Source organism: Arvicanthis niloticus, chromosome 5, assembly GCF_011762505.2.
Source record: "Arvicanthis niloticus isolate mArvNil1 chromosome 5, mArvNil1.pat.X, whole genome shotgun sequence".
Classification (NCBI taxonomy): domain Eukaryota; kingdom Metazoa; phylum Chordata; class Mammalia; order Rodentia; family Muridae; genus Arvicanthis; species Arvicanthis niloticus.
The window spans coordinates 16,752,820-16,774,848 of record NC_047662.1 but is presented as its reverse complement, the minus strand read 5'-3'; the positions used below and the strand labels follow the sequence as shown (position 1 = coordinate 16,774,848).

At 44.7% G+C, this 22,029-nt stretch overlaps 1 protein-coding gene across 36 annotated transcripts in view; it reads left to right on the top strand.

Moving 5' to 3' along the window:
* Eif4g3 (eukaryotic translation initiation factor 4 gamma 3) overlaps positions 1-22,029 on the top strand; it is a 216,975-nt gene that overhangs the window by 128,330 nt on the left and 66,616 nt on the right. For 33 of the 36 annotated variants that reach the window (XM_076933915.1, XM_076933913.1, XM_076933909.1 and 30 more), the window contains one exon: positions 1,589-2,407. In XM_076933915.1, the coding sequence (XP_076790030.1) occupies positions 1,589-2,407 (819 nt within the window). Of the gene's footprint in view, positions 1-1,588; positions 2,408-2,505; positions 2,623-22,029 lie in introns of all 36 variants that reach the window. The other 3 variants (XM_076933901.1, XM_076933900.1, XR_013110371.1) reach the window with 2 other exon arrangements.

Sequence of the window (22,029 nt, the reverse complement as noted above, 5' to 3'; positions counted from 1 at the left end):
TCCAATACCCAGACGTGTTGAAGTAAATAAACCCTCTACGGAGTATGTCCTAGGAGTAACTTACCAAGTTAGCAAGTGTCACCATGTGCTGTGTGTGGTCTGTGCAGCAGCCCTAAAAGATGGGCGTTCTCTGAGCTGTGTAATAACTGGATATCTGTTAGACATGATCAACAAGAAACACACATGCGTTTAATGAACACATATGGTCCCATGTATTTTCTTTCTGACCTGCCAACTTCATCTGAGAAATTTGGCGTTGAGCATTTACTGTTCTTACTTAGGAAAGGGCAGTCTTGTAGCTAGACACCTTAGCTACCTGCCTGGCACTTACAGTGACTTCTGAAACTGTCAAGAGTTCACCTTAGCATGGTGATATGCCCCTCTGCTCTGGGAGGCAGTGTTCTTGTTCACAGAACTTCACATTGGTGAAATGTTCATGGGTGTGGGCTACATTGAGAGGAGAGTCTTTCAGACTTGGCTGTCTTAGAGAACTGGATATTTAAGGAAGCCCGAGCTGGGGCACCAGGGACCCCATCTCACAGTGATTCAGTGATTCCCGTGTCATTTACCAGGAGTCCAAGAACTCGGTTGGTAGCGTTCCTTTTTCTTTATGGTTATCGTTTGCTATTTTGTTCTTATTTTCTCTATACACAGATTATATTTATATATAAACTTATACATAGTATATCATACATGTCTATAAAAATGTTTCCCATGCAGAGCTATCCAGTGATTGGTTTATTAGATCCTTAACATTGGTTCCCTCTGAGGAAACCGATGATTCTGTTTCCATACCGCTGCTGGTTTTGGTTAGAACCTTTTCGGACAAATGAAAGTTAATTTTGAAACTGTCTTTGATGTCAAAGTGCTTGGGGAGTTTATAATAGTTTAGTTTCTTTTTTTTTTTTTTTTTTTTTTTTTTTTCCCTTCAGTTTTTCGAGACAGGGTTTTTCTGAGTAGCCCTGGCTGTCCTAGAACTCACTCTGTAGACCAGGCTGGCCTCCAACTCAGAAATCCGCCTGCCTCTGCCTCCCAAATTCTGGGATTAAAGGCGTGCACCACCACTGCCCAGCCAATAGTTTAGTTTCTGATTATTGGTCTTTGTATTGTTGTGCCTGGATAATAACCCCTACTAGAAAAATCGTCGCAGGAAGCAAGGTAGAAAAGAGGCAGAAGCTGTTTTATCTTAAAAATGGTTGAGCTGAGCTAGGTGGGTGGCTCATGCCTATGATCCTAGCATTCAGTAGGCTGAGGCAAGAGGACCATGCGCCCAGGGTGCATAGTAAGGTATACGGGGCAGATCGAACATTAGCTTCTATGAGGTCTTCTCTTGTTCTTCTGTCATCACCATATGGTGAACTGATCCCCTGTCTTACTCCGGAGCAAGTACCACATGTCAGTGTCTTGGAAACTAAGGCCTAGGAAGTGTAACTAGAGAACAACCAGGCCAGTGTCTTTGGAGTCTGGTATTTTGGTCTCTTTTCCTGCCCATGAGTATGGGTAAGTGATGGACAGATTTGGCCTAAAACATACTGTGTATTCTGTGATTCAAGGTTATTCTTAAAATACTTTATTTCTTTTCTCCCAGAAGAAAAGCCAAAACCAGATCCAGTGTTCCAGTCTCCTTCAGCAGTCCTTAGGCTTGTGCTTAGTGGGGAGAAGAAAGAACAAGCAGGCCAGATGCCCGACACTGCTGCAGGAGACCCCACCCCAGAGCCTCCTCGGACTTCATCACCCACAACCCTTCCTCCACTTGCCCGGAGTTCAGTTCCTTCCCCCATGTCCGCTGCCCTTAGCAGCCAGCCACTGTTCACTGCTGAGGACAAGTGTGAACTTTCCTCCTCAAGAGAAGATGCACCTGCTCTGCCCAGCCCTACCGCTTGCCCAGCAGCATCCGGCCCTTCGCTAACAGATGACAGTGACATATGCAAGAAACCCTGTAGTGTAGCACCTCACGATAGTCAGCTAGTCTCTAGTACTATCCTAATTAATGAAATGAATGGAGTTGGTGAAAAATTACCAGCCAAGGAGAACACTGTGGACATGTTGAGACAGGAAGTGCTGCCACTGACTCTCGAATTGGAGATTCTGGAACATCCCCAGGAAGAAATGAAAGTGGAGTGTACCCCGACTCCCATTGCCCCCTCCACGCTGCCCTCCTTCTCCCCAGCTCCTCCGACTCCCCCAGCTTCTCCTCCTTGTCCTCCTGTTGTCCTGTCTGCCACCATTGCCTGTTCTGCTGTTGCCAGTGCGGTCCAGAGAGTCGGCGAAGAGGGAGACAGCCTGAAAACTTGCCTTAGCAAGGATGCAAAGGAGATGCAGGACAAAGCAGAGGCAGAATCAGATAGGCAAACAGAGGAGACTGCGGATCCCCAGAACTTACACTCAGGAAGGAGCTCTGCCCCAGGTAAGCTGCTCTGCCCTTAGTGGTTTCACGGTTGTTGCCCGTTAGGAAGAGGCGGTGGTGGAGTTAATTTTTAATTGGCTACTTTCCTTGACTTCCAGAAACATCGAATGAATGCTGAAATTCCTAGTCTGATTTCTTCAGTGGTGTGCTTGTTTTTTTAGTACAGCCTGCAAAAGAGTTACTCCATTGTCTAAAATACACTAAATGCCTCCAAGGTATATGTCTCTATGCATGTTGAGTTTTGTTTTGTTACTTTTGTTTTTTAAACTCATTTCCTCAGTGTTTTTTTCTGTTGCTTCAAAACTGGAATGGAAATCAGCGTGGCCTTTAGCTCCCAGCCCTGCTTTCACAGGATTCTAAACCAGCCAACCCATGTGGAACTGAGTCCTGAATGGAGGACTGGTCAGGGAAACTGCATGCAGAGTGTCACAGGTTACAGCTGCTCTCAAAGAGCAAAGCCCCCTTCGGTTAGGTTCTTTAATGTCTCTCCTTTTCTTCGAAAAGTTTCACTTTAGGTTGGCAATGACAGTGTACACCTGTAACTCCAGCACTCCAGAGAGAGAGGCAGGAGGGCTCAGTCTCCTTCGAATCTGAGGCTGCTCTCTCTGCAAAGTGACATCCGGGCTGTAGAGACAGACAGACCCCTGTCTTGGTTAGACTGAAAAGATTTATTTTTCTTTTAAGTTTTTATCTAGTCACTTTTATCCTGAAACTTTTACAGCCTTCCCCAAGTCAGTTTGTTTTTTACTAGATCACTTAGTATCTGATAATTAGATTTTTTTTATCAATTAAAAATTTTTAAGATTACCTCCTTATGTATATGAGTGTTTGCCTGTGTGTGTGTGTGTGTGTGTGTGTGTGTGTGTGTGTGTGTGTGTGAGAGAGAGGGGGGGAGAAGGCAGAGGCTATATACATGCTTGTGGTGAGAAGACGTGTCAGATCCCCTGGGGCTGGAATTACATATGGTTGTGAGCTGCCACTGGGTACTAGGAAATGAACCCCCTCTGCAAGAGCTGAGTTATCTCTCCAGCATGAAATTTGTATCCAGTTTTAGTTCAGAGTTTCAACAGGTTTTTGTTTGTTTGTTTGTTTTAAGGTTTTTATTTATTATATATAAGTACACTGTAGCTGTCCTCAGACACTCCATAAGAGGGCATCAGATCTCATTACGGATGGTTGTGAGCCACCATGTGGTTGCTGGGATTTGAACTCATAACCTTCATGAAGAGCAGTTAGTGTTCTTAACTGCTGAGCCATCTCACCAGCCCAAGTTTTAACAGTTTTAACACCCAAGTTTACCTTGACTTACGGGTGTGATTCCGCAGAGAGCAGCCCAGAATACTTACACTACCTTGTCCAGTTGGCCCCAGCCATTCTCTACGCCCTGTCCTGTGTTGTGTAGTTTGTCTTCGCCACAGGTAGCCGGTGAGTTGTTTACAAATGGCCATTCTCCCTGTCCCAGACAGGCATGTATTTCAGTATTCATCACTTCCCAGGGCTGTAAAAGTCAGGTTGCCACTTGTTTTTTCCTCATAGTTTAGCACATACATAAACTTGATTTTTTTACTAAGTTTATCTTGGCAAATTGTGGGCACTCCCTCAGAAATATCAGTGCTGCAAGGAAGAGCCTCGCTAAGCTTCTAGTAGCTCAAGTCCCACTTGGATCTTCATGGGGTGCATCTTCCCGCTGTGTGTGGCCATGCAAGTGTGAGCGACAGAAACACTGGAGAGTAAGGTATACATCTAATGACTCTGCAGAGTTTGTGTTTAGAATAACCTTTCTTCGCCACAGATCTGTTCCTAACACACCTTCTAGACAGCTTGCCGTATTGTCCCTGTCGAATGCCCTGCTTTCTTTCCCTTGCTGCCTTCACCTTGCACACAGTTTTGAGTACTGCTTCTGAGGTCCTGAAAATCCAGCTTCTTCCCTAACTAGTACAAGAAAATGTATAAACTCATTCTTGGTCCCGAATAGCAATTGTGAGAGAATTCATTGTCACTTTATGTCCTTCAGTTGTTTGTGATGGTACATGCTCATAGTCCCCTGAAGTCAGGAAGCTGACAGAAGGAGGTAGCTACAAGTCAGAGCTCAGCCTGAGATATGGAGCAAGTTCTAGGTCAGCTAGGGCTACATAGCAAGACCCTGCCTGCCTCAGAGAAAACAAAACAGAGCCAGGGAACGATGGTGAGGGATCATCTCACAGACACCACAATCTTCTTGGGCTGTTTTTACAGGAATTTGAGTATATGTATTGGAGACATCTCAGTTGTATTCCAGGCTATTGTGGAGATCACTATGTAGCTCAGGCTGGCCTCTAACTCACAGAAATCTTCCTGGCTAGGATTGCAGAAGTGAGTTTCCTCACTTTTGAATGGGTCTTTTCAGTCATTGCCATGGCAGCTGTCAAACTGTCTGGGTAATAGAGAGTATGTCCATCAGTGTTCAGACGGGCTTGTCATGAAGTTATAAGTTGTCTGGGAATCTCCCATTTCCTATTTCAATGGCAGTGCTCAGTACTTACATTGCAGTCCCCAGGTCATTTTGTTGAGTTTCTGTAAAGCCTTTTCTCAGGTATCGCTCTTGGTGTGGAGACAGTTGTTGTGCCGCCTTTTTCTCATGTAAGTAGGGTCAGTGGGTATAATTTGTATGTGCTAAGATGTACGCTTTCGACAGCCATGTAACACTGTAGTCTTGTATATTACCCACTGCCACTCCACCCCTACTCTGAGCTTCCTGGGGTTTTCTGGATGGTTCTCTGACCTCCCACTCTCTTCATCTGTCTCAGGTGTTAACCTACACAAATGGACCTCGAGTCCAGAAACCTGTTGATCATTAATGATTAAAATCCCTTCCTGAAGGGCCTTAGGTAGGGTTCCATAGCTTTGACAAACACCACTAGCAACGCGCAACTTGAGGGTTTTTTCATCTTGTGTTTATTTAGTGTTTAAATAAACATTTACTGTTTATTTCATCTTGCAGTTTGTAGTCCATTATCCAGAGAAGTCAAGGAAGACATAAGGAGGCGGGGTCAGAGAAAGCTGCCTACTGACTTCCTCCTGGCTTGCTCAGTCTTTTGTTTTTGTTTTTTTGCTTTTTCTCTCATGTACTCCAAGACCAGCTTGCCCAGGCTCTTCTGTATCAATCTTTGGCCAAGAAACTGCCCTGCGGGCTTCCCCACAGGCTAATCTGATAGAAGCATTTTCTCAGTTAAGGTTCCCTCTTCCCAAAAGCCTAGCTTGTATCAGGTTGACATAAAACTAGCCCACACATAAAGTTAGACCTGTGGTGTCATATATGTGCTATGTGTCTAAATATAGCTTCTCATGTAGTTGACTAAACCCAAGGGAAGAAACAGAGCTGTTCGCATGTCTGTGCCATGTGTTTCAATAATTAAAATAGGATTCTTTTTATAACCTGTGTAACTTCTCAGTGTGTGTCTGCTGAACAGTCTGTCATAGTTTGGTAGTACTGTCTTACCCTTATATTAAGAATCTCATTTTCTTCTTGATTTTGTACAAAACAAAACTGGGGCTGGAGAGATGGCTCAGTGGTTAAAAGCACTGGCTGTTCTTTCAGAGGTCCTGAGTTCAATTTCTAGCACCCACATGGTGTTTAACATCTGGTAATAGGATCTGATGCCTTTTTCTGGCATGCAGGTGTACATACAGATAGAGCATTCATACATTAAGTCTTTTTGAAAAAGTGATTCCTTTCGGGGGTGGGGGACTGAAATGAGCATCGAGACTGTCTCATTTTGCAGCCTTGGCTAGCTTGGTTTGCTGCTCCGTAGACCAGGCTGGCCTTGAACTCAGAGATCTTCCTGCCTCTGCCTCCCAAGTGCTGGATTAAAGCTGTGCACCACAAGGAGCAAGACTGGCTCCTAAGAAATCTTAATCTGGCATAAAGAAGTGGACAGTTTTTAGAATAGTTACCACAATAAACATGTTAGCCTGACGTCTGCTGTACTTTAGACAGTGTGCTGTTGCACTGTGAATTGTTTATTCAGACCTGAAACAAAGAACCTTTGGATAACCCTTGGAAACACGCCAGGTGAAAATGTCTAGGAAACGTCCAGAACAAAGTGCAGTGCTGTCAGGGTTTCGGTGCAATTGGAACTCTGGTGTGAAAGAACAAAGTGCAGTGCTGTCAGGGTTTGGAAAGCAATCGGTGCAGTTGGAACTCTGCTGTGAAGTGCTATATTTGGAGGCTCTGTTCTGAAGGTAGTGATGTTTGTGAAATCCTGTGACTGTAGTACAAGCATTGCTGTGCAGTTCCCTCCTAAAGGATGATACGGTGGCGAGGATCTGCTTAGGGGAACTGTAGCTTGTTAGTTTAGGATTAGGTTGCTGGAGAAACACCATAATTGCCTGACTACCCAAACCCTACAGTTCCCTCACATCCTGTTCCAAAGCCATTCTCACTGGTACCAGCATCACCTCTCTGAGGCTGAGATCCTTTCCCCCGCCCCATCCCCCCCCCACCACCCCTCAAGATTGGGTACACTGCCACTGTCTTCCGAAACACCAGAAGAGGGCATCAGATCCCATTACAGATGGTACAATGTGGTTGCTGGGATTTGAACTCAGGACCTCTGGAAGAGCAGTCAGTGTTTTTACCCACTGAGCTGTCTCTCCAGCCCCCAATAGTTGTTGATTAAACTTAAAGCCACCAACAAGCAAATGACATGAGGAACATGGATGGGGCAGGCAGACAGCAGTCCTCTTGTTCCTCCCCTCCCACCAGAGGTCTGTTTGGAGAAGTGCTGAGTTGTCCTTTCCTGTGTGTGTGACCCAGTCCTTGTGTGCTACTGCCTTGGTGAGCCATCCTCTCTAGGCCCTTGAGCTCCTCCCTCCTGGCTCCCTATTCAGCCTTTCTGTCTTACATGAATGCATCTATTCAGGATGCATTATGTATGTTATCTTATGTTATCTTATATCTCAGGAACTGAGAACCTGTGTCCAAACTTTTTTCTCCCCCCTCCCCCCGCCCCCTTCCTTTTCCTTCTGACTTCTTTAATCCCAGCACTTGGGAGGCAGAGGCAGGTGATTTCTGAGGTCAAGGCCAGCCTGGTCTACAGAGTGAGTTAGTTCCAGGACAGCCAGGACTACACAGAGAAACGCTGTCTCGAAAAACCAAAAAAAAACCAAACCCAACCATAAAACTGCTTCTTTCTGTGTCTGTGGTGGTTTGGATAGGTATGGCCTCCACAGATTCCTGTGCTTGCCTCCTGTGGAGTGGCACTGCTAGGAGGTTTGGCCATGTTGGAGGAAATGTGTCACTGCAGAGGTGGACTTTAAGACCCTCTTTTTAGCTACCTGGAAGCCAGTCTTCCACTAGCAGCCTTCAGATGTAGAACTCTTGGTTTCTCCAGCACCATGTCTGTCTGTGTGTACCATGCTGATAATGGACTAAACCTCTGAAACTGTAAGCCAGCCCCAATTAAATGTTTTAAGCATGGTGTCTCTTCACGACCATGGAATCTGTAATTGAGATTGCAGAGAGTAATTCCCAGGCTCCCAGGCTGACCTTGATGTGCTCCCCCATTTGTTTGGCCCTAGGTTTGATTTTGCTGGTCTCTGGTCTCTATGGCCATTTGATCAGGGTTAATTCCTTTATGGTTGTCTTGATGTTGTCTGTCAGCTTGCACCAAGTTAACTTGTTCCAAATTTAAGTTTTATTACTTGACACTTACGAATCTGGAATACCACTGTATGGGTTCAGCATGTTTCGCTCTGTGAAGCTAATAGGTGGATAGTTTAGCACTGCAGTTCATTTTTCGTTACTGTTTCAAAGCTCTGCTTTTTGTTTGGTGTTTTTTGTTTTCGGTCTTTTGAGACCGGATCCTCTTGTGTACTGGGACTAAAGGCATGTGCCACCATGCTTTGCTAATTTTGCTAATATTACATTTTATTTTATAGTTTGTGCTAAGGCTGGCATTGAACTTGCTGTCTGTAATAGCTGTTCTTGGTTGTCAATTTGACTATATCTGGAATGAACTACAATCCAGATCTTGGCATGGAGATCTTGAGGCATAGTGGCCATGGAAAGCTTAGGCCCAGGCAAGGTAGAACATGCTTTTTTTTTTTTTTTTTTAAAAGATTTGTCTTCAGACACACCAGAAGGGAGCATCGGATCCCATTACAGATGGTTGTGAGCCACTATGTGGTTGCTAGGAATTGAACTCAGGAACTCCAGAAGAGCTGTCAGTGCTCTTAACTGCTGAGTCATCTCTCCAGCCCAGTATATACATTTAATCCCAGGAGACTAACGCAAGGAGATCTGTGAGTTCAAGGTCATCCTGGGACAAAACAAGTCCCAGATCTAGGTGTGGTGGCACATATCTTTATTCTGGGCCACACCTGCTGGAGACCTGTGTGAGGATGTTGGAAGAAGGTAGATTGGATCTATGCCTGCTTGCTTTTACTCACCAGCACATCTGTTGGAACCTATTTCTACAGAAGACCGGTTTAAACAACTAGTCTTGTGGGACTGAGCAAGTACTAGATCTTGGACTTCCCATTCACCGCTGCCCATTGTTGGGTTAGTTGGCTTACAGACTGTAAGTCATCACGATAAATTCCCTCAACATAGACATTCTATAAGTCCTGTGACTCTAGAGAATCCTAATACACTGTCCCATGTGATGTGATATTTCTTGCTTTGCAAATGGTTGTGTTATGGACTTCTCACGACAAGATCTTGTTGCCCATTCCTTTTGAAGGCTAGGCTAGCTTCAGACAAGAGATCCACCTGCCTCTGCATCTTGAGCGCTGAGATTAAAGGTGTGCGCCACCATCTCCTGGCCTCACTGCCCATTCTGAAGTAAGGTATCCTTGAACTCCCTTTACAGTCCACACATGATCCTCCTGCCTCAGCCTCTCTAGTGTTTGTATTATGGACATTTCCTACAATGCAAGTACTTTGTTAATGACCTATAACAAATCCAGTGTGTTATAGGGACAAACAACACTTTTAATTATCAAAGCTACTATTGACTAAAGGCTTGCTATTTTTGAAGTACTGTGGTACTGTCAGCCCTCACACACCACCACCACCATAGAGAAATGAGATTTCGTGGTAGCCTCATACTTAGTTGGAGGCAGAAGCAGACTTTATACTCACCTCCTGGCGTGGTTTTTTTTTTTCTATTTGTTTTTTTTTTTTTTTTTTTTTTTTTTTTTTTTTTCAGTGGATAGCTCTATGTAGCCCTCCCTGGCTCTCCTGGAACTCAGTCTGTAGTCCAGGATGGTCTAGAACTCTGCCTGTCTCTGCCTCCTGAGTGCTGGGATTGAAGGTTTGTACCTTATTGCCTTGCTCAGCCTGCTTCTTAAATTACATCTGTGTGTGAGTCCCTCAAATCAAATATCCTCTAAGGAAATTCTAGGCTTCTATCAGCAAAATTTGAAATTCCTAGGGGCTTTGTGGAAGTAATAAAGGTGCAAGGCAGGGTAAGAGGTGGGTGGGGAGAGAGGGTGGAGAGATGATGGAAATACACAACAGACATGTCCCTCTAGCTTATGCTAATACGACATGTCAATCTTGGTTATTTTGAATTCCTTCAGAGGCAGAGGCAGTTCAGGGCCTACATAGTGGGTTCCAGGACAGCCAGAGCTTTATAATGAGACCCTGTCTCAAAATGACCAATGCCACCCCCCCCAAAAAAAAAAAAAAAAAAAAATCTAACAACAAAAACCAGTTGAAAAGAAACATGTCAGGAGTTAAAAGTCAGTTGTTTCACATGAAGTCAGATGGGATTTCAGAGCAGGCTCTGTGTCAGCCCTGAGTACCCAGTTCCCATTGATTCCCCACCCACATGTGTAGCGTGCATACTACTTAGCACACTGGGATAAAATTCAAGCAGGACGGTCAGTGGGCAGTGGTGCTCAGGGTTTCCTGAGACAGTGCCACCTAACAGCCCTGTGACATGACAGCAGTCACTGCTCCAGAACTGCTGTGTTTAAATTGTCTTTAACGTTGAACTTGTCGCACCTGTGAAGGTGGCCTTGAGTTAAAGTCCCGCAGCCTGTACTTTGTTGGCCCCAGGTGTGGGCCCATTTGAGTAGAAGGGGTGGTTTTCCTTCTGGGTTTCCAAATTCACAGTACCCATCTCACTCAGAGATGAAGAGCATCTTAGAGGAAAGCTGCTGTTAGTGCTGCAATCCCTACTCTGAGTTACAAGCCAGGGCTGTAGTGATCCATGGCTCTGCATCATACCACATTTACCTTGAAAGAAACCGCAGTCAACATGAGGTTAGCAGGAGCACTGAAGGGCTTGTTACATGTAAACACGCCTGAGCAGCCGCTTGGGTAACTGGGAGAGCATGCTCTTGGGCTCACTGCAGGGAACTGCATTCTCACTGAGGGCAGATAGATGCCTCATGGCTTGCTCTTTCAGTTCATTTTCCCATGACATGATATGACATGCATGCTGTGAGCCAACAGACAAACACTGCTTACGGTGTTCTCCTGTGTGCGTTCCAAATCCCACCTTCTACCAGTAAGAAAGGTGAAGAGATCGAAGTGGACCTGGAATTCAGAGGAAGGAGCACAAGGAACGAGCAGTGTTGGGAAGTGTGGGGGCAGTAAGGCTTGTGTAGTTATCTGGCCTTTACCTCCAGAACTGTGCTCTGTTGAGTAAACTTCCTAGCTCTAACATAGGGACAAAGTCTCAGCCCTTGTCCCTTAGATGGACTTTTGATCGTTCCTGGAATTTCAGTAAGCACCTGCTGTTGTCTAGGGTACTGTATTACATTTGCTCACTAAGATCAGAGCCTTTCCCTTTCCACAGCCTTACATGTAAGCTTCTGTATACAATAGCAAGGACATAATGAAGTGTGTGGGACATTTTTGGTACAATACAGCAGGAAATGGACCTGATGCTGACCCAAAAATAGAAGCTAAATTTTCAGCCATTGTGCTTCAGCAAAGAAATGAAGTGTCTTGAAGAGGGGTCCTAAGTGGAGCGGCCTAATGGTTTCACTGTCATGGAAGTACTGCCTGTTAGGACTATGGGAGTCTTACACAAGAGTACATTCAGCTGAAATTGTTACTTAGAATAGTCCAGAATGGAGAGCAGAATGTAGGCCAAGAGACTTGAGTATTATCCACCGAAAATGGCCTGAGGATGGAGGTAAATAAGGACTTAAACTTTTGGTAAAATACTTATGCTGTGGTGATGTCCATGTCAGGAGACACTCAATGCAGCTGTAATCGGCTAAATACACATGGCTCCAGAACCAGCTACTCATACTGGAGTCATGTGTGTGATGCCTGGTGCCTAGTCTGTCCCGTGCCTCATCATGGTGGTGTGCCAAACAGTATTCTCTGGGAGCACTCAGATTCTAAGATCAGCTTCTGTAAAGAGGTCTCGGGATTGTGAGTGCATGAACTTCTTATTCTAGGTCAAAATTACATTAACCTTTTCGGCCTTTCTCTATATTTACTTTATAAATAAATTGTCCTAAACAAACAAGTTTTTGATCAGAGGAAAATTAGATTGTTCTCTTTATAAATCAGTATATTTGGAATTATGGAGTAATGATTTTCCTGCAAAACTTAAACCACCCAATACATTTTTCACATTTTCAAGTTCCCTCAAATGTAAATAACACCAGCTCCCATTTTCATCACCACATCTGTTACAGAAAGCAGATGATCCAGAAGGCCTGTTTCCAGGGACAGCAGGAAGGTGAGCTGTTTAGCATGCATGTTAACATGGCAGCTGTGACCACCAGAACAGGGCTGGGGACTGTCTAGATTCCTGGATGCTGAAGCAGCACCCCAGGGAGCAAGCAAGAGCCATGCCACAGAACACCTGCTGTGTCATCAAAGCCTTAAGTGCAGGCCGGGGCTTCAGGGCTAAATGGAGAGGAAGGAAACTGAGACAGACCTCCGTGTTTGGTCAGAGCAGAGAGAGAGTAAACTGAGAATCTGATGATTTCTGCAGTAAGACCTCACCCTTGTAAATTACTCAAAGACTTGTTTGCTTAGAATTCAGTTATTATTACAAAATATCTTAATTCAAAGAAAATAATTTTGCAAAGGGTGGTGAAATGGCTCAGCAGGTAAAGGGCTTGTAGCATGAGCTGGCGACCTGAGTTGATCCCCGGAACCCACATAAAGGTGCTAAGAGAGAATCACAAAACTTTTCAGTTCTGCATACGTACATTCATACACACACACTAATAAATAATTTTAAATGACTTTTAAAAGTTACCGACTTTTCATTCTAGGAAATGGTACCACATGTCTGTGGGCAAACCTCAGGGAGCCCACGTCTGTTGGCCGTCTGTGGAACATGCCTACTAACCCACTCTGATGGAGCTGCTTTTTTCTTCCTGTGGCTCTTAATAGCAGGCTGTCTATTCATTATCAAAGGTTAGGGGAAATTCACTTTTTTTTTTTTCTTTTTTTCTTTTTTTGAACCAGGTATCTCACATTTAGCTCTGACTGGCCTGGAACTCGCTATGTAAAGCAAACTCATGGAGATACACCTGTCCTGCTCTCAGTGCTGGGATTAACAGAGTGCACCATCAGCTATTAAATAATGTGCTTGTACTCTGGGGTCTACTTGAAAGTATTTTCCTAGTTTATCAAAATGTTATATACTCTTGGTCAAATGCCCTCTCTTTCTGTTTTAATCCTGTTAAGACAGTTATTTCCAGAAGGCAGGCGGAATCTATCTCCGTACCCCATAGCATTCCCATTGTGCTGTGAAACGGACAGCCTGGTGGCAACAGAAATGAACCTTCTGGCAGGCTTCTCCAAGTCTGTAACTAGAACAGAATAGTAGCTCACCTACCCAGCTATCTCCTGGGTGGTGCGGGCTTCTGGTCTTCTGTGCAGATCTCTGTATGGCCTGAGCTGCCTTTGGACTTGTTCTCCTCAGCCTTCTAAATGCAGCCATAGCCACCCCTGACTTTCCCAACTACGCCTTTGATCCCAGCACTCAAGAGGGAGAGGCAGGTGGCCAACCTGGTCTACAGAGTTGAGTTCCAGGATATCTATCATCGGTTACACAAAAATCCCGAAACAAACAAAAGATTAATTACCTACCCAGAACTACTACTAGGTGAGAAGAAATGCAAACCAAGACAAGAATCAATAGAGGAGATAGTTAACTGACATATTCTGTAAGAGAAATGAATAGCATATTTCATAGTCATAAAAATAGGAAAAGATTACTCGGGGGCGGGGGAGAGTCTCTTTGTAGCCTTGACTGTCCTGGAACTTCTGCTGGCCTCTAGTTCACAAACCTTTCTTTGCCTCCAGAGTGCTGAGATTAAAGACATGCATCACCATGCCTAGCCCCCTCATTTTCTGATATTTTTAGTCAATAATTTAATAAATACATTCTTGACACTTGCAAGAATAGAAGTGTAAAAAGTTATGTGTAAGAATGTAAGCTTAACTTTTGGGAAGCTAAATAGGGCAATATTTAATAAAATGAATACATGAAAGGGATGAGGTGTGTTTAATTTTGTTGGTGTGTTTCAGGAGTAACATTGGAGTGTTCAGCGGCCAGGAGCTAGAGCTAGAGTTGCAAACGTTTGAGGGGTTCCTGGCCTGATATGTGGGTGTCATTCTGCAGATTTGTGAGAGCAGGTGCTCTTGACTTCAGGGCCATAGCTCCAGCCCCAGGAAGAATTTCCTTAACAAATGAGGTGAAGGGCAGTGTCTTCCCAGCTAGCCTGTGCAGTGTACAGATATATAAATGTGCTTGTCTGCTTTGATGAGCCATAGGACTCTATGGTTGGGAAAGTAATTACACCCAAGTCTGCTGCACTGCAGACAAAGTTCACTGTGGTGGGGGATCAGTTAGCTGAGATGGGCATTACTTAGTTACAGTTGTTTATTCTAGTTGACATTTGTGTCTTGGAACTCACTATTTGGTGCACAGACTTTTTCTTTTCATAAAAAGGAGTGCTGTGTACATGCCAGTGGTTTTTTTTATAAAGCATCTAGTGTCTGAGCATGCAGTTAGCATGCATGGGTGCAGTGTTTTACTATCACAGCAAGTCGCAGAACATGGGAACATACAACTACACATACTTGATTTTCTCAACTGTCTCCTCGTGTGATAGCAGCAGTCTACCGCCCAGATCAGGGACATATTTATTACCTCAGATGTTTCCTCTGGGGCCTGAGAAATGGCTCAGCAGTTAAGAGTGCCTGCTGCTTTTTCAGAAGATCCGAGTTTGGATCCCAAACAAGAAAGAAGCCAGGCATCACGCAAATGCCTGTCTCCAGCTCCAAGGGACCAAACTATGTCTTCTGTTCTCTGCAGGCAACTGCACACTCGTGGCACACACACATATGCACATAAATAAAAATGTTCTTTACTGTTCATAAATCCCTGCTTGCTGTTTTGCTGTCATCCAAACTTCACCCCCGCTCTCCTGCTTCTTGGCGGCCAGGCCCTAATCACAGCTCTTTCAGGTCTCCTGCCTCCTCTGCTTTAAAAGGTCTGTGTCTCTCTCTCTCTCTCTCTCTCTCTCTCTCTCTCTCTCTCTCTCTCTCTCTCTCTCTCTCTCTCTCTCTCTCTCTCTCAATGCTTTGGTGTGGTGTGTGTGTGTGTGTTAGATTCCCTGGAAATGGAGTTACAGAAAGCTGCTGTGTGGAAACTCAGGTGTTCTTGAAGAGTAGTAGCCAGGACTCTTAACCACTGAAGCATGTGTCATTACCCCCCTCCCCCCAACACACACACAAAGGTCTTTTTGATACAGGGTGTCTAATTTCCTGTCCATCCAAAGATGCTTAATTTTACCATATATATATGTGTGTGTGTGTGTGTGTGTGTGTGTTTGTGTGTGTGTGTGTGTGTGTGTATGGGGGGAGGGGCACTTTTGCCGTGCAAAGGTTCAGATCATAGGGGTAAAGTACTAGTATTTTGAGTGAGGGTTTATTGTGCATAAGCACACTGCAAAGGTGATATTAAGATGGAAATTTAAATCACTAATTGAATATATTGTTAAAGTTATCTTCATCTTGTTGGCTTTAGCATCCACCTTTAGAAACTATTAAAAAAAGTAAATGAAACTCAAAGGATGGGAAAAATTAAGATAAAATTAGAAGTAAAATGTAAACAGGGAGAAATGAATGAAGGTCGTTGTTGAAAATACCTACAGAGCTCAACCAGATGCCGTCACTCTGATAACCTTGGGATGAATAAGTGAAAACTCAGTGTGCTCACTTGTCTGCTCTCAGGAGAGCAGAAGTCAGCCACATCCTGTAGCTTCTCTCTGTCTCCCCCGTATCATTCATCCATCAGCCTGAATCTTGAGGCTCTTTCATGGCTTTGCTGTATGTGTGGTTGGTTGGTTGGTTGGTTGGTTGGTTGGTTGGTTGGTTTTGGTAAGGTCTTACCTTGTAGCCCTGGCTGTAGTGGAATTTGCTATGTAGACCAGGCCAGCCTGGAACTTACAGACAGCAACCTGCCTCTGCCTCTCCAGTACTGGAATCAAACGCTCACATCACTGCCCCACAGCTCCGCTGTAGGCGTTCTCTTCTCTCACCTACGTTTTCCTTGTTTCCAAGAGAAATTGACATCTTGTTTTTTCTAGATTTCTGTGGAAATTTCTGAAATGAAAAAACAAAAATGTCAAGGGTGAGGACAAAATGGAGTCCACAGCCAAAAGAGTCAGGTGGAGGCCTGCTGCTCTGGGATGTGCGGACTCCGTGCCGGCTGAAGGTCATCTGAACAGAAGCCCTGGATGAAAGACAAGGGGGAAGCCTAGGTGTCTAGGGTGGGAACTCTCTGAGAGTTCCATTGCTGAACATTCTATTCTGTTTATGTACAAGCCTGTGACAATGCCCTGGGTACCACCTCAGCAGTGGTAAAGCACATTCTCAGTTTTGTGTCACTTGAGGCCTGAGGCCTGGACTCTGTACACACTGTCTTCAAACTGGAGGATTAGTCCCACTGGGTCCCCAGTGAGTGGAAAGGATGAAAGGGAGCCTCTTAGAATTGGTGCCTTCTCAGCTGGCAGCCGGATTCTGATTCCCATTACCAGATTTTGGCTAAAAAGTAAAATCTCTTCACAATCTAAAATAATTTCCAGAAATTCAAAAAAGTGGCAAAAAACAGTTTTATCATTGAACAAATTTAAGTTCTGGATGGAGCACCACGGGCAGCCTTGAATTCAAGAACTACAGCCCTGGCTTCCACTAGAATCCATGAGCTGAAAGGCAAGGACGGGCTCGTTGTCCTCTGAGCTCTCAAGCATGCACGCTTGCATTTGCCGAACAAGGAAATAAACAGTTTAAAGTTGTAGCTTCTTATTTCATCTTGTGCCGTTAGCAGTTGGCTGGAACTACCATCAGTTGTAATAGCAGTAGTAGCGTTTGGCTTTTTGCAACAAGCCTTTTCTCTGTAGTCTACCATGGCTTTGAATTCCCTGCATCCATGCTGGTCTTTGTTTTTTGTTTTTGTTTTTCGAGACAGGGTTTCTCTGTGTAGCCCTGGCTGTCCTGGAACTCACTCTGTAGACCAGGCTGGACTCGAACTCAGAAATCCACCTGCCTCTGCCTCTCAAGTGCTGGGATTAAAGGTGTGCGCCACCACCACCCGGCCCATGCTGGTCTTAAACATGAAATTCTACTACCTCAGCCTCCGTGTGCCATACCCCTAAACTGTATGTCTTCTTTCTTCAGCTGTCTTGTCATGTACCAACCTAGTGCATCTCAAATTGTGGAAATTTCAGCAGCTGTTAGTTACTTTTATTCAAGTGAAAGGTAGAATCTGGGTCTTTATGACAGGCAGGTAGTTACTAAAGCCAGGTTCCTAGATAAAAAGTCCCATTGTGACAAGAGAGATCACAGAGCTATGGGGCAGCTTCTGGCCCCGAGTTACAATGCCGATAAAAATATACATCCCAGGGATGGAGATGTGGTGTGGATTCTATAGGGAAATGCAAGAACATAATCGCCCATAACTGGGGCGGCTGAGATGGACGGGCTTGGAAAAACCTGTGCTGTGCTCTTTGTCGTGGATGTGAAACTTCAAACCTGTTTGGTTTCATATTACTTTGGACTTCTGTAGGCTAGTCAGACATTTTATTCTGTTTTTACCTTTTACTCCCTTTTTTTTACACTTTGTGTGTGTGAGTGAGTGAGTGAGTGTGCAACACTGTGTGTGCAGCTGTCAGAGCAGAGCTTGTGAGAATCTGTTCTTTCCTTCCACCTTGTGGGACCTAAGAATTGAACTCTGGTAGAAACGCAATTTTTATTAGCCTGAGATAATTGTCCTCCTCTGCTAACCTGGTCTAATCTGGAAGCTTCCAGCCTCTGTACAGTTATATCTAGGCCTAGAATGTTCTCAGCCTCTGCTGTATAAGTTCACCCTTTCTAGTTCTTTCTGAAGTCTAGCTGGCTGGTTCATCTCAGCTGTTATAGCTCAGACCCCTCTGCAAGCTAACTGATTCAATCTGGGTTCTCTTTCAGCTTCTGACTGAATTACTCTGCTTGACCTCATACTAACTTTAGCAAGGTGTTCTAATCTTCTGTCTCCTCGTTTTTGTTTTGGTTTGGTTTGTCTTCACTGGTGTCTCTAGCTTGTTCTCCGTTCAGCCTGTCTCTCTGTACAAGTGCCCCAGCAGAGTTGCCTCCTCCCACCTCTTGGCACCAGCCCTCAGGTAGCCTCTCTTTCCTCTCTCTTCTTATGAGAGATGGGCAGATCCAATTCTGTCGAATCTTTTTCTGATTCATCACTTTGTCTGCCACTCAATTAGACATCATTTTCAAACATGGGTGCTTCCTTCTACAAACTAGCTTTACCTTCATTGTTTGGGATTAAAGATGTGTGTGCTAAGGGTGTGTCTGTATCCCAGCCAGAGGGATTAAAGGTGTGTGCTAAGGCTGAGCCACACCATAGCTAGAAACAGGGTTTTTCAGTAAATAACACAATCTCGGGGTTCACAGTGTCTTGCAACATTCTGGTCATCTTGCTGGGTAGCAAGTACCTTCACCCGAGCCGTGTCCTGTTTCTTAAATGCTCTTATTTAAATGGGTCGTTTTTCTTAGTTTGTATCATTAACTTTTTTAATGGGTTTTCACTATTATATTTTAAATTTCAATTATGTTTTTATGTTTTTAATTTTAAGTTTGAATTATGTCTTTATGACTTTGAAAAATTACTCCCCTGACCCAGCAGAATGCTAATATAACTTTATGGTTAAACAGCATTTAGTGGAGTGAATATGTAGGAATTTCAATAGTTGGATTATTAAGAATTTTCACAAAAAGACTAGTACAATAATGATTTAGATTCTTGTTTAAAATTCAGGTAAAAAATAACTAGACTGTAACATAAACATGAAATATATACATAGCTGTTCTTTTTAAATATTAAAAGGAAAATTGGCCAAAATGTCTGTGTATTTCAGGATAAGATGGCTTCCAGCTCTGTCTGGAATGGTCTTCATGACCTCCCCTCCTCAACCCGCGCCCCCCCCCTCCCCCGGTCTGGCAAGGGCTCATGTCTAAGGTGCCTTCTAAGGTGAGTCAGGATTCGATGTGCACTCAGCTGTGTGAAAGGCACCGTAGAGGTCAGTGGGCCCGCTGCTGGGATCGTACAGTAGGACACTAAGGAGGGGAGGCCTGTCTGAAGGCAAAGAGCAGGTGCAGTGAAAAGGGACATAGGAAAAGCCCGCTGTCCCAGGTGTGCTCCTGGCTGCCATGATACGATACGATCTGTTCCAGTCCACATTCCGCTCTCTTAAGCTCTTGAAATCGTTGGTGCGATTCCCTCCTGATTGAGTCTGACACATTTGAAAGGAGAATTTGGACAAGTTTGGAAAAGCTGCAGAATGCTTCAGGCAATGCTTAGAGAGGGCGGTTTTAGTATTAGTTAGCAGGGGAAAGCCAGAGCATGGGCATTCTCTGTACACACAGTAAAGGGTGGCCTCCTGGCTTTCTTGATAAGGATGAGAATTGGAGAAATATGTTGCTTCGAAATGGTTTTCATATTTTACACAACACGAGCCCTGAGATGCTGGTCTTATTCAATGGTAAGTCAGTCTGTTAGAGGAAGTTTCCAGGCAGCTTAGCTGACTTTTCCTTGGACAAGTTTAGAGTGAGAATTGGGAGCAAAAGCAAAGCAGAATACCTGAATTTAGAGAGCTAGAGCCCAGAGATTGGATCCTCACAGACAAAACCAGGCTTTCTCCATACTTGAAATACAGAGGCAGGTGGATTTCTGAGAGCTCAGGGCCAGCCTGCTGTATACAGAGAGTTCTGAGCCAACTAGAGCTACATAGTGAGAGCTTGTTTCAGAGCGGAGGGAGGAAGCTAACAAGAAGCCAAGTGCTTTATACTGAGGCAATAGGAAAGGTGCCATGGGCATGTAACGGTTTGCCCGGCTCACCTGACATAGTTCAACACAATAAGGGTTGAAGCTGCTTTACCTGATGTTTTCCACATACCATCATGCCAGAGTCTGCTTCAGGAGCTGGGCACAGAACTACAGGATTCAGTGTCCTCCATACCTCTGTGGCTTGGAAGGATGGAGCTTGGTTTTGCCCTAGCAGGATTCCCAGCTAGGAGTTTACATTGAGTCCCCAAATAGACTTTGAGTTTGACTCTGAGCAGTACCGGAGCTGTTGCTGCTTTGGTGATGATTCGGGGATGGACTTTCCATGTGAGATTCCCATGCACTGGGAGAGCTGCAAGTGGAATCTGGTGGGAGATGCATCTGTGTAACGCTGACAGGTAGTGAGTGGTCGTGACGTGCTGGATACCCTGAGCTTTGTTGGCCTGAGAAGTACTTAGAAGAGTAGGAAAGCATGCTGGCAGGTTTTCCTTTGAGGATATACAAGAGAGAATTACCTAACCCTGACACCATTTGCCCAGTGTGCACCCACCGGTAAGCAGGGGCTGTGATGGAACAAAGAGGAAGGAGGCGGAGGAGTCAGCCAGTACAGGCATGGGCTCCTTTGCGGCTGTGCTGTGTGATAGGGGCTTCTTGCTCACAACACTCTCTGTCATAGAAAAAGCCCAGACCCAGCACCTACATGGTGCCTAACAGTCATCGGGTTTTTTTAACTTGTTCTGTGGCCCTCTTTAGGCCTCTCAGAAACTAGGCAGACACATAGTACTCACAGGCATATATGCAAGGAAAACACTCATACATCTAAATAAAAATAGCCATGAACCAAAATAATTGTATCCTCCTTCAAATCATTTTGCTCTGGTATTTGGTCGTGTCAAGTGAACTGCCTGACTTGATCTGAAAGCTGAAAGCCACAATTCAGCTCTTTGGAGCCAATATTCCTATAAAGAAAAAGACTTGATTTCAGCCACCAACTCCTTGGGATGAGGATATGCCAGGCTTTGATTTACTCCTGGCTGGATCTATGGGAGCACCACCGTTGTACAGTTTTTCTTATTATTTTAACTGCCTCAGGCTTTGGGGAAAGTCATTAATGATGAACGGGAGGCCAGGCACGGTAGAGGACAGGTAGATCAAAGTTCAGATCAGCTGTTCAGAAAGGTCAAGGCTAGCTCAGCTACGGCAGACTTTGTCTCAAGGTAATAACAACAGAAATAGTGATGCGTGGGTCTGATAATAATCAACAAATGTCTGGGTTTTTGTTTTTACCCAGTCCTGGTTTCCAAACTCAATGGTCATCTCTAGGTTTTATGAAGATCGTTAATTTTTTTCTTTCCTGTTTTGGTTTGGTTTTTGAAATGATATCTACTATATAGGGTTGATGGCTTAAAAATCACTATGGAGACAAGCTGTCCTCACACTCAGAGATCTGCCTTCAGAGTGATGGCACTAGAGGCATGCCCCACAACACTGGGCTAAGACAGTTAATGCTGCAACAGTAGCAGCTTGGCTCTAGTCAAGCCATGATAAGAAATAAACTAAAACCACCACCACACAACCCGCAGAGCCCATTCTCTGTGGCTTCCATAGGTAACCGGAAGCCGGAGTGAGTGTGCTGTGCCGCCTTTGGCCCATTCAGTGTGATACAACCTTATAGAGTCTGAAGTCTGTGCCTAGGTGTGAGTTAAATGTTGGTACTGCGCCTGACTTAATTCAGCCTCTGACTTAAATTCGAAACTTCCAGAGGAGACCGCCTTCTGAAAATCCATTGGTTAATTTCTGTGTTCCCTTGAGTTTTCTGTGTCAGTGGATTACTTCATGAAAAGAGCTCTGGAGAGGAGAGGGTGCTTTTCCTTTGACTATGTCATAATTTGCAGAAGCATAAAATGAAGTTATGCGGGTTGTTTGTGTTTTCTGTTTTCCGTTATTGATTACACCTGTAGAAGTGTCTCTTGTATAGGCAGCAGCTGGAGATCTCTAGGCCCCTGGGATTAGGAGCACCAGGCTTTCCGTTGCCTACTCAGTGTTCCTAGAAGATGAGCAGAAGCCCTATCTTTGTCTTAGAAATGCCGGCCATGCCCCTCTCAGGCTGCCGGTGTAGGTCACTGATGCAGCTCTGCAGAGAAGAGATAATCCCACTGCTGCTCTTCCCCACAGAGCGCTGCAGCGGCTAGCAGAGCCACAGCCTGCAGCGGGCTTTAACCGTAGAGCCTTCCTTGGCCCAGTTCACAGTGGCCTGTGCTCAGTCTGTGTCTCCCTCTGCTTCTCTTCCAACTTTTTCTCCTTTATAGCTGA